Raw genomic sequence first — 13,219 nt, forward strand, 5'->3', positions numbered from 1 at the left:
TTGTTGTGTAAACACAGTTTCATGTTCTGTGACAATTGTATAAGCTCAGTTTCATGTTTCAGATTGGACATCTATAAGCCTAATCATGTAAATTAAACTACAACAGTTTTAACATCGATTACAGGTGATGCTCTCTTATTATAACCTGCCTGTGGTTGGGCTATAATGTTTGATAAAATAGATAGTTCGAAATCCCTAACCCTTTGACATAAAATAAAATAAATGAGAATATATTAGTATTTCATTTTTGGATGTGGGATCTACTTTTTCGTCTTCTCAAGCAATCTCACTCTCTTTGCTAGAAACATATATTGCATGATCAAACTGCAACATGTGTGTTTCTAATTGTCTCTGGTCATACTAAAAATAGCTAAATTCCTTAAAAGGTGTTACTAATTCTTTTACGTTCTAGTTAGCTGGTGAGCTTTTAAAGGAAACTATCAATGTATATAAATTTAAAATACTTAATAGAGTGCGATCGGTAGAATTTAAAGTAAAACAGCAAAAAGGCGGAAAAGAGTGAAAAACAAAATGGTAAAAATGAGGAAATAAAAAAAAGTTAACTCTAGCAACACCTAGAATATTTAGTTTACTCTTCTAGTTGATTCAATAGTAAAGAGAGTAATGTCAAAACTGATATTTCATTTGGTTAGTGAGTTTTGAACTGAAACTTGGAGTAACTTTAATTTTGGATTAAATTTTTCACTCTAAAACAACTAAACAGTCAGAGTCGTAGTGTATATTGTTTCAGTTTTAGATAAGTCAATTTCTTTTTGTTGTGTTAGGGGGATCCAGTATTATTGCCTTTGGCATTGGCTAAACTTGTGAGAAAAGCATTTATAACTTAACATTTTTTCTTACAACTGGTAATTTATCACAAAGATCAAGTATATTAAACTTAACATTTCGGCCGACAATATAAAAGTATGAACTTTTTTTTTGTGATAACCCACAATATAAAAGTATGAACTTACTGTTTACATTTAATATAGCTTATGATGTGGATGTTGTTTTTATACCCAGACCTATCACAGTGCCTCGGTAGTTTGAATATTAATTTAGAATTTTTCTTATATGGTACAGTCATGGTTTGTTCATTTTATTTTTATTTTTACTTTATTTTTTATTTTTACTAGTTTTGTCGATTTAGCTTTTTATAATAATTGATGATGGTACTGTTTTTGATATTTTGTGTGAAGCATTATTGTTAAATGAAGTTAAAGGATAAGGTGTTGATGATCAACTAAAAAATTGGGAATGAACAATAAGATAATATGATGATTTATTTTACTAAATCAGGATTGTTTTATGATCATTTCTAATCTCTTGACAACTTGAAATATTATTCTATTAAAACTTTAATTACTTCTCTAAAAATAAAAATATATTTTATAATCATTTCTAATCCTCACTAGGGTCACTTAATTAACTAGTTTATAATTTACATATATATATAATGATATAACATTTACCCAATATAATAGGATCATACCTTTATAGATGTAATCGAATTATCTGACCCACAAAAGAACTTTATAGTTATATATCTTATCAATTTCTTTTTATTGACTTGATAGATTTTAATTAAGATTCATTTGACTGATAGGAATGACTTATTTGATATATATATAGACACTTAATATTAATATAATATTTTTTTGTATCATCAAATATATTTTACGCGTGTAAGAAAAACTGAGAATATATTAAAGCACGAACAAAAATATTAAAGAAATTAAGATATATTAGTCTATAATTCTATATATAAAACATCACCTATCACCATCGATATAAATATTTAAGAAATTATTACACACGCTTTCCAGCGATATAAGAGCATGCGCAACGGGAATCCTTAAGTGGGAATCCTTAGAGAAAAAATAATTAAATAATCAGTGGACCTCACCAAAAGCTAAAGATTCAACTCTTAAAATTCCTAAATAAGAACTCTTTTTTAGTGAATACTTGCACTATTTGCGGGTCCTCACGATTACATGGCGACCCGTGAATGGTCTATCTTTTTTTTTTTTAAATAAAAATCCAAAATATCTAAAATTAATCAGAAATACCCTTGCCGCTAAAGACTCCGATGAATCTCACCCTTGCGTGTGCTCTAATGCAATAATAGAGTTTTTTATACAGTTCAACATCACCATCATCATCGCATCTCTTCCAATAATTTCTTTTGGATACAACAAAGGAAAAGTAAGAGAACCAAAGAAATTACAGAATGAACAAACGAATCTCAAAACTACCGCAAGATTAAAATTTAATGATTGCTATAGCTGGAATCATTTACAAGATCAGCATGAGCTCATAAGTAGTTGTTCTAAATATTCAGCACCTAAATCTTCAAAAACCACAAGTGTACCACTTTCTTGCTTCACAACACTCTGCTTGTTACTTCTTGATGATGAAGACGAAGAAGAGGAAGAAGATGAATAAGAACAAGAATTACAAGAAGAAGCAGAAGAAGAATTAGAAGATCGCTTTTTCCCTCTAGGCCGGTTTCTAAGCGAATGTTTTCTCTTCAAGGCCATGACCGGAGACCCTCCATCTTCAAGATTCACACTCTCCATTTTCTTGAGCGACTCTTTGACCACTTCCACGGGGAAGTTGAGTACAGCAAGAGATCCTTTTGTTGCGTAAGCCGCTTGGTCGTAAGCAAGAGCTGCTTCCTCGGCTTTATCAAACGTCCCGAGCCAAACCCTAATCCCGTTCCTAGTAGAATCTCTTATCTCCGCAGCAAATTTTCCCCATGGCCTCTTCCTCACTCCTCTGTATGACTTCTCTTCATCGACAGTACCAATCTTTTCTTCTCCCTCGGAGTTTGAAACGTCGTCGTTTTGGGTTTCTTCTTTTATCATCATCTCCGGAGACTCAAATGAGAAGAAGTCATCAGAGTAATTATGAGCAGGGCAAAAGAAGGATTGATCTAAAAACGAACTTTCGTTCCACAAGAATGATTCTTGTGATGAGCTCCAAGAACTCGAAGAGGAATACATGGTGGTAGATTGAGAATATTCTTTTTTTCGTTCTCTTTTTGTTCTGGCAATAACTTTAATTATTCAAAACTTAATCCGTTATATATAGGGACATTAAATTTATTAGATATTTGAAAGTGGATGATATTTTATTGCTAAAATCCTCATAGGTCGTGTAGACAAATATGGCCTTTAAAAACTAATAAATTTATTTTATACAATCGAATGAGGACCAACCACAAGACTGGTATATATTTTTCCAAATGTATTTAAGGAAAAAACTCGACTTCACAAGGATGTAACATTATTCGAGAAAAAAAGAAGTGGATGATATATATTTCCACGTGGCACGATATCATTTACAAGGGGTGACGTTAGGCGGCGAGAAAAGAACAAAATAGATGAGATCAACTGTGATGTGGCAGGAGCTTTGAATGTGAGACTCGTTTCTTGTCTTCCGAGCAGTGTTAAGTAACTAAAAAGTCTGAGAGAGTTGAATAGAAAAGGCACGTGGATGTTTCATAAACCATAACTTAGTTACAGGCTTAAAGCATACAACAACAATTTATGAGTTATATAAATATTGATATATATATATAAAATAAATCTTCATATATATAATATATACAAAATGTTCCCATATACTCTGAATTAATAAATCGTTAATTTTTCTAGGAAAATATTTAGGGGAAATTTTCGTATTTATCACTTTGCTGGTATCAATATTCATATTTATCATCACCAAATAGACATGTTTAAAAATACATTATTCATTAAAAAGAAAAAAAAAACTTTGATATCCTTACTTTTTATATATAATAAAAAATTATTTAAGCAAATAAAAAATTAAAAATTAAAAAATATTTTTATGTTTTTGAATTGTACTTTTTCAAATTCGTTTTTTATAAAAAATTCAAATTTTTCTTAAACTTTTTTTGTCAAAAATTCTTTTTGAAATCAGAAAATTCATTTTGAAACTATTTTTTTTTAAATTAAAATTTTTAATTATTTAATTATATATTTATTAGAACCATAAACTCCAAATTCCAAAAATCTTATACCACCCTCTCAATTTTAAACTTTAAGTCTAAATTAGTTAATCTTAAGATTATAAATGTGTTTTCCCTCTTTAAAAGTGAGGATAAAAATGATTAAGGTAAACATAAAAAATAATATTATAAAAGTGATATTTTGATAATTTTTTAATATTTATTTAAATATATTATTATAACTAGAAAAATTAAAATGTTCATCCTCTAACACATCGAAATTAGGTTTACGTCACCAATTTTAGATTCAAATCATTAGTTTAGTGGTTCGATTTAATAAAGAGTTTTAATAATATTTTCATGTAAATTAAAAAATAGTGAAATATTCAATTTTGCCATTATTTAATATCCATATTTTCCTATTCGATTTAGTTCATTAATTAATTATTCTCTCTATAACATTAAATTTCAATACTATAATCATCCTTTAATATTCACACTTTTTTATTTTAATCATAATACTTATAAATTTTTAATACAATTAAAAAAATCTTCAAAATTCATAAGAAAATCTTTTTAAAATATTTTTTACAAAGCATTTACATCGTGGATATTCTTAAATTATTATAAAAAGTTTTAATTTTTAATATCAAAATCAATTTGTTTTTTTTTTGAAACTCAAGTCGTTTAGAATTTTTTTTCAAGATATAAAACTCTCTTTCAGGATCTTGACATCTTCTAAATAAATTGTAAAAGCTGGTCATCTTCCGAATAATTTACAAAAGCTGGTCATTCTTCTGGTTTTGAAACCATCTTCACCAATTGAGAACAATCCGTTGTAATTTTTTACATTAAAATATTTTTATATGGATCTTCTACACTTTGGAAAAAAATTATATTAAAATATTATTATATCTGGTGAAATTTTTTATTTGAGAAACTTTCACTAACGGTGTCACGATGGAGGCAGGCGAGACAAAATAAAGATGTTTTTAGTCCATTAAAAGTCATTGATGTTTGGCCTCAACGTCTAAATGACCTTAACATGTTCATCCATGCAGTGACAGGATAACATAATTCATCCATATTGATTTAAGGACCATCCTTTTTCTTATAAATTGTTCTAATGTAATCTTCAACCTTTTATACATAGCAACATTTTTATATCCGATATAGTATATGAATTAGTAGGTGTTCACTGTCTAGTGGTCTGTGTTTTCTTAATTTCTAGGGGTGGAAACCATCTAAGCACATGGTTTAGCTTTATCAGGATATTTATTTTTGTATGATTTATTTTTCTAATAAGAAATCTTGTTGTAAATATGGGACCCTTGATATTTTTGTATGAGGTGGCAATGGCATGTTTCAATAATATACGATTTGATTTTACAGATTTAAATAATACCTTGGTAGAGACGCGACGTGCGGTTTGCCGTCGCATGAGTTTATCTAATCAGCATTCAAATTATGTTCATTGGAGCTTGACATTTTATCTACCGTTAAATTTGATTTCATTCGTTATTCATTTCGATTCGATTCAAAATTTCCGGATATCCGTAGATTTCCGAAGCAAAGCAAATACTAAAAATTAATATCCGTTAAAGTCGAAGCAAATCACAAATATCAAAATTTTAAGAAGCGGATATCCACTCCGATCCAGAAATATATAAATACATGTACATATTGATTATATTTAATGTTTTAAATGTATAAGTTTATATAATTATTATTATAACATATGATTTGACAAATTCTATTCACATTATTACTTATATAAAAGTATTACATGAAAAATAAGAGAAAAAATTATAAAACAATTATAACTTTTTTCTTAAGTTTTGTGTTATTATAATTGTTAACTAAGTTTAAAATTTACAAAATATGTAGTTTCACTATTTCTTTTAGTTTTTATTTTTTATATCATGCAAAAAATATATTAAAAAAATAAATTCGTATTGAATTTTAAAGATTATTTGTATTAATCAAAGCGGATGGGATATCCGTAAGTATTCATAAATATCCGTAAATATCTATTTATTTTCCGGATATCCGTTTTTCCGGATATCCGTATTTTTCCGAAGCAAAACAAATCGAAAAATTAGATATCCGTAACATACGAAGCAAATCACAAATACCTTCAAAAATTTGGATATCCGATCCGTGTCCAGCCCTAATGTTCATTAGACTAGCTATAAAGGAAATTTTAAATAAAAATTCAGCAGTTAAATTATCACAATGAACATATTGAAAATTAATATCTTGAATTATTTGGTGTTAGAAAGGATTTATCATGTTAAATAAAAAAAAAATTGGAGAACACCGGCACAATGTGTAATTTTTTTAATATTTTAATATATTCATTATTTTTAACTATTAAAATCAAATTTATTAAAAATTAAATCATTAGTTTTTTCATTTTTTGTACAAAATTTTATTATTTTATTTTTATAAATGGAAAATATGTTTATTAAATTAAATATAGAAAAAATAATTATTAATTAATAGATAGGATGTTGATTTTTATTAAATAATTGTATAGGATAAAAGTTGAATATGCGTTGAATTTGTGAGCGATATTAAAGATTAAAAACTTTAAGCGTTGAATGTTAATATCGATAATCTTAATAGCAGATGTACATACATTTAGTGAATAGCTAAAAAATCAAATTACCAAATGCAGCATGTGGAAAAATAGACACTATATTCCAAAAAAAAAACGTTATATCAGAGACTAATACGGCTCTAAGCCTCTGACGTGCGAACGTTATTGACCATATAAACAAGGATGTAATAAAAACAATTTTAAGATATAAAGTTTTAAATATTTGAAAACAAAATCTATGTTTCAGAGAGAGATATTAGGTGTTCCTAAAACTTTAGCAGGGGTTCATAAATCATTTAAATCCCACTTCTTAACTTTTCAGTAATAATGTTCATGGTAATTTCTGAAAACAAAACCATATTTAATACAATATTTTAAAATACATAGGCTATTCAAACCCTAAATTCATAGACAAATACAGTACTGCAAACTAATTCTTTTACTTTTTTGTCCTAGAGCTTTTATAAAATCAGCCTGATTTTCTAGAATCATCATCACTAGTCTTGTTTATGTCTCTTTGTCTCAACCCCCATCCATCGTTTATTGTTTCGAATTCCATTCTTCGTTCATATATTGCTTTTGACCACAGAAGCAAATTAAAATCTAAATATCAAGGATTGATACATAAGCAAAATAAAATCTAGATTTTAAAATGATTATGTACATCTATTTTAAATTGGAACTAGTGGCTGTGGCAGTGGACCACTGGAATCTAAGACCATGTTTATTGTAGGTTTTTTAGGTTAAAGTTCTTATCGTAATATAAGATATGGCCTCTTAATTTTTAACTAAAAAAACTAAGAGACGTCTCTTATATCTCTTATTTAAGATACGTCTCTTAGTTTTTTTAGTTAAAAACTAAGAAATTGTATCTTATATTACGCTAAGAACCTCAATCTAAGAGACCTGCAATAAACATGCTCTAATTTAGTAATCCGACTTGTATACTTAAAAATAAGATACTATACAAAATAAGCGATGCAATAGTAAATTTCTATAATATTAAGATTTGAGAAGTCATTTTTTCTATGTGTCTCGCTCACACTAATATTTAAAATGATTAATTACAATGAAATCTTTAAAAAATTACAAAATTATAATTTTCAACATGTTTATTGAAAAAATAATAATTATATTACGGGTGCATACAACATACCAAAACTGTTTTAAAATATGACATAAAACAATATTGCATTTTTATCAAGTTCTACAAATAAATCCACCAATATCCCGAGTTTCAAAAACGCGGATTAAAATCTAGTTGGTTATTATTATGATATATTTACGTTGTAAATATTTATATTCGTGCATGAACACGAAAAAATGATCATTTAATAAGAAAAATGATGTATTAAAGACTATGTTTAATACCCTTTTATTTTAAAATTTAGGTATACGGTCACTTTATCATGCCCAACGGTCGGACTCCAATCCAACCCTGCTTATAAGGTCAAGGGTAAATATATATTATTATTTGCGAAATAATTTCATAATAATACTTAATGAATTTTATAAATAAATTTTTATAACTATAAACGATTTTATATTAATAATATTATATATATTTTTTCTTAAAGATAATTCTTATATATCATGTCGTTATCTTAATGAATTTATATATATTAATAATATCATATTTTAAAAAGGTCATATAATTTTTATATATTGTGTTGTTATCTTGAAATAATATTTTTTTATTATAATTTTTTAATTAAGATATACAACAATTTATAATCCAATAATAATCAAGTAAAAATATTTGTATAAAGATATTTTCTAAAATATTTTTAATTTTTGAGTGTTTTAAATGAAAAACTTGATCAAATATGAATAATTTTATGTTTGATTTAATTTTTTTGAAGACATAAATATTAGCTTATCGTGTCGATTTGATTTGAACTAATAAATATTTGTAAGAAAATTATGTCTTCATGTATGGGCAAAACATCTAGTTTCATATTATTACTATATTTTTTTAGTAAAAAAAACTCCGTATTATGCTAGTAGGGAAATTGAACATCTAACTAATTAGTATTTTTTTCATTATGGTTATAAAACCTAATTTCCCATGCTATCGTTCTTGTAGGTCAATGATTTATATACAGGAAAGCCTCAAACATGCATGCATGCGATTAAACCCCCCCCCCCCCACCCAGTAAATTTAGGATAAAAATTAATAGATTCAACGCTGTTTATTTGATAGTCAGTCCAGTTTATAGCATTAGATACGTTTTTTCTTTGAAGATTATAAAAATACTGACTATTGGTGTACTAAACAGTTAGTGATATTTAATTCCAGGTGGCAAAAATAATAACTGATCAAGTTGTTGAGAAAGATTTGTTATTTTAATCTCTACCTTTCAGAAATCGATATTTAGCGGGGTCCTGTATTTGATTTCATCAACTTTAGTTTATCCTAAACGCAAATCTAAGCCATATGAATATTTGCTAATGTTTATAGGGCTGATCTATTGTTTATAGGGTTGGGGCCGACGCTCCAAAATTCCAACGGAATGTATTTTATAATTATTGTTTTATTTTCCCACTCACCCCCCACCAGAAATTTAAACATACATTAAATCAACCACTATTATTTTTCCAAAAAGAATCAATATTAAATAATATAAAAATCTGATATTATATAACTACACCCATTAATTTTTCTTACATCTTAAAATCACAATATTTTATAATCAGTTATCTCTAGTTCTTATTTATTAACTTGTTCATTTCTCCAGTTATTTTTATTTTTTGAATTAAATTACTCTATAAGTATCATTTGTATAAAGATATTTTTGTGTATCATGAATTTTCTATTTTATAAAGAAAATTATCACACAAGTCAGTGTAAGAAATTATTTAAGTATTTATTGTTGGGTGTTGAATAGAGTTTATAAATAGTTTATGTAAATGGAAAGAGATAAGCTTTGTTTGATATTAGTTATAAAATAAGAATATTTTTGTTATTGATAAAACAATGACGATAATTTTTAAATGATATATAACTGTATAATATACATCTAACGTGTCATTTTTTTGGTTTTAGAATGATATTGTAATATTTTCAAAAAAAAAAAATCTCCAGTTAAATTAGTCTTTGATTTGCCACTGGCTGTATATATATATATATATATATATATACTCTTGAAAAGCCATATTTTTCTTTGGGATCTATGGTAAACAAAAGATGAGACTCGTGATCACCTATTTTTCGCGTTTCCCTATGCCTATATTATCTGGGACCGAATCGCAGGCAAATTCATAGGAAAGAGAATTAATCCAGATTGGTCACATATGTTCAGTTTAGTGCGTGTAGGAGCTTCTACTCCTATGGATCAAGTTCTCATTCGCTTACTTTTTCAAGTGGTAGTCTATCGTATCTAGCGGAAGAGAAATCTTAGAAAGCATCAACAAAGGTATAAGGGAACATATACCCTTATCTATGCGTCCGTGACAGATGACATGAACGCCATTTTGACAGGCCCAGTCACGCAGAGATAAGAGACGCTGTTTTTGCAATCAATCCAGAGAAAGCGCCTGGACCCGATGGGATGACAAGCTTATTTTATCAATGGTTCTAGAATGTTGTAGGGAAAGATGTCATCAATATGGTCCGAGGTTTCTTCGAGACGGGGGAGTTTGATGAAAGGATTAATCAGACAAATATATGTTTGATCCCTAAGACTGCAAGACCGGTAGCTATGACGGAGTTTCGCTCCATCAGCCTATGCAACATCAGCTACAAGATCATCTAAAAGATACTACCGAGTCGTCTCAAACGGATCCTCCCTGATCTAATCTCTGAAACTCAATCAGCCTTTGTGGCCCGACGGTTAATAACCGACAACATATTGGTTGCTCAGGAAATGTTCCATGCCTTAAAGACGAATCAGAGCTGCAAATCTAAATATATCGCTATCAAGATAGACATGAGCAAAGCGTATGACAGAGTAGAATGGGGCTTTCTCGAAGCCTTAATGGGAAAGATGGGTTTTGACCAGAAGTGGATACATTTGATCATGAACTGTGTCTCATCGGTGTCATATAAAGTACTAATTAATGGTGATGCCAGAGGCAGCATAGTTCCTTCCCGAGGTCTCCGGCAGGGCGATCCTTTATCGCCATTCTTATTCATCCTTTGTACAGAAGTCTTAATCTCTCAAATTCGAGAGGCTGAGAATACATAGAAGATCACGGGTCTAAAGATCGCTCGATCATGACCGGCGGTTTCTCACTTACTCTTCGCTGACGACAATCTCTTCTTTTGTAAAACGGAGCCTAGCCAATGCCAAGAGCTAATGAGAATTATTGATGTCTATGGTTACGCCTCAGGACAACAACTGAATAAAGAAAAATCTTCAGTTATGTTCGGTTCTAAGGTCATAACGTCCACTAAACAAGACCTGAAAAGGTTGACTGGAATTAACAAGGAAGGAGGTTTGGGTATGTATCTCGGGATGCCAAAGAAGCTTTGGGGATCCAAGAAACAGGTCTTTGCATATGTTTAGGATCGGCTCAACTCAAGAGTCAATACATGGGAAGCTAGACATCTCTCCAAAGGTGGCAAGGAAGTACAAATTAAAGCAGTAGCACAGGCGGTGCCAAACTTTACGATGTCTTGTTTTTTACTACCTCAAGAGACCCATAAAAAGGTGACAAGAGCGACCTCAAGATTTTAGTGGAATGCAAAAGCTAATAATCAAGGACTTCACTGGATAGCATGGGATAAGATTTGCGTCCCACAAGAGGAGGGAGGACTCGGTTTTAGAGATTCACGAGATTTCAACTTGGCCTTGTTAGCCAAGCAGGTTTGGCGCCTACTTATTTACCCAAACTCGCTCCTGGCGAGAGTGCTAAAGGGCTGTTACTATCGGCACTCGAACCCGATGCTGGTTGGGAAAGCAACCCTTCATATGGGTGGAAAAGTTTATGGACAGCTCGCACCGTCCTTAGCGATGGCCTTCAACGTACCATTGGGACGGGCGAAGACACTAATGTTTGGGAGGATTGTTGGATCCCAGACGTTCAAGCAAGACCGGCATTACCAGTGGGGGAAGTTATAGATCGCGACCTGAAGGTACATCATTTGATCTCCTATGATTCTAAGAGCTGGAATGAACCACTAATAAGAGAACTAGTGCGAGCCTCAGAGGTTCTAAAAATTATGTCCTTAAAACCAAGTCAGCTAGGAAGAAAGGATGGCTACAAGTGGAAACATACGAAATCTGGAGCGTATACGGTCAAAGCAGGGTATGAGCACGCTAATGAACAGAGAAGAGCTTTAATGGAACAAAGTGTCTCAGATTCCAGTGTAATGAAGCTGAAAAAAGAGGTCTGGAAGCTACGGACCTCAAGGAAAATCAAGCACTTCATCTGGCAGGCGCTATCTGGATTTGTTACATCAGCGAGTAGACTGTGTGACAGACATTGTGCTACAGACCGGTCTTGCCTCAGATGTTGTGTGGAAGAAGAGACGATTAATAACATTCTATTCGAATGTCCCCCAGCATTGCAATGCTAGGCTTTATCCGACATTCCATCTCCTCCGGGCGTATTCCCGTGTAGTGCTTTGTTTACTAATATTGACCATCTCCTGTCTAGAGCTGCAGAACAGGTGTCTCAAGAGAGATCATCGAATCTTTTCTCTGGATCTTGTGGTACATATGGAAGGGAAGGAACAACAAAATTTTCAATGGAGTGGACACATCCCCTCTTGATACACTCCAATTAGCGCTGGCAGAGGCAAAGAGTTGGAAAGTGGCGCAGATCATACCTGAGGCAGAAGAAGACCTTGTGCAATCAAGAGAGGCTGCGAATAGAAACGGGGGAAGGACCTCAGTCACAATGGGTTGCTGTTGCCAAGTTGATGCCTCATGGACTCAAGCAGATAAGATGACGGGTTTGGGTTTCGTTTTGATGGAGAATGGGAAGCGAATTCTGATGGGAATGAAGAACTGCTACAACGTCACGTCTCCTCTTCAGGCTGAGGCGGAAGCCCTCACGTGGGCAATGAAAAGGATGCTGGAACAGGGACATCGATCAGTTCTTTTTGAGACGGACTGCAATCAACTTGTTAAACTGTTTCAAGGAATAGAAGAATGGCCAGTCATGGTGGAAGTTATCGAAGAAATCAGGATTATTTCGACAAGCTTTTCAAGCTTCTCTATCGCTTTTCTACAGCGTGGTATGAATCAAAGAGCCGACTGTCTCGCGAAGGCAGCTCGAGCTCGTCCTGAACCCCTTTCTCTCCTTTGTGTTGAGACTCCTGTTTGGCTGGCACATGTGGCTAGCCTTTTGGAGTGATTTAGGTTTTCATAATAGTTATTCGATGTCAAAAAAAAAAAAGGTACAAGGGAACATATCAGATGATCAGTATGATTAATAAAGTTATCAAGAACCAGATCTCTTCGCTGGGATATAAGAGAAATCACAGACTTCAAGGACTTCTAAAAAGGTGGTTTGAAGTTTTTGAGTAAGCATAAAATTCTTCGTACAAAATTCACTTTTCTTCTATACTCATACGAACCTCATTTTTTCTAGTATATTATTCTTTGAAATGATCAATGAATTCAAAATTTTATCAAAAAGAACAACAGATTGGTTCTTTAAGGTAAATAACAACAGATTGGTTTTATAAAATTAAA

General features: G+C 31.0%; 1 protein-coding gene across 1 annotated transcript; it reads right to left on the reverse strand.

The window, feature by feature from the left end:
- Positions 1–2,149: 2,149 nt before the first annotated feature.
- LOC106449379 (ethylene-responsive transcription factor 15-like) lies at positions 2,150–3,206 on the reverse strand. The gene has a single exon (XM_013891148.3). The coding sequence runs from the start codon at positions 3,003–3,005 to the stop codon at positions 2,304–2,306; it is 702 nt and encodes a 233-aa protein (XP_013746602.2). The 5' UTR covers positions 3,006–3,206; the 3' UTR covers positions 2,150–2,303.
- Between the last annotated feature and the right edge of the window lie 10,013 nt (positions 3,207–13,219).

This window comes from Brassica napus, chromosome C3, assembly GCF_020379485.1.
Source record: "Brassica napus cultivar Da-Ae chromosome C3, Da-Ae, whole genome shotgun sequence".
Lineage (NCBI taxonomy): Eukaryota > Viridiplantae > Streptophyta > Magnoliopsida > Brassicales > Brassicaceae > Brassica > Brassica napus.

What these genes read in the sequence shown, in the direction of transcription:
- LOC106449379 (XM_013891148.3), bottom strand. Translation starts at nt 3,005, where the DNA reads ATGTATTCCTCTTCGAGTTCTTGGAGCTCATCACAAGAATCATTCTTG.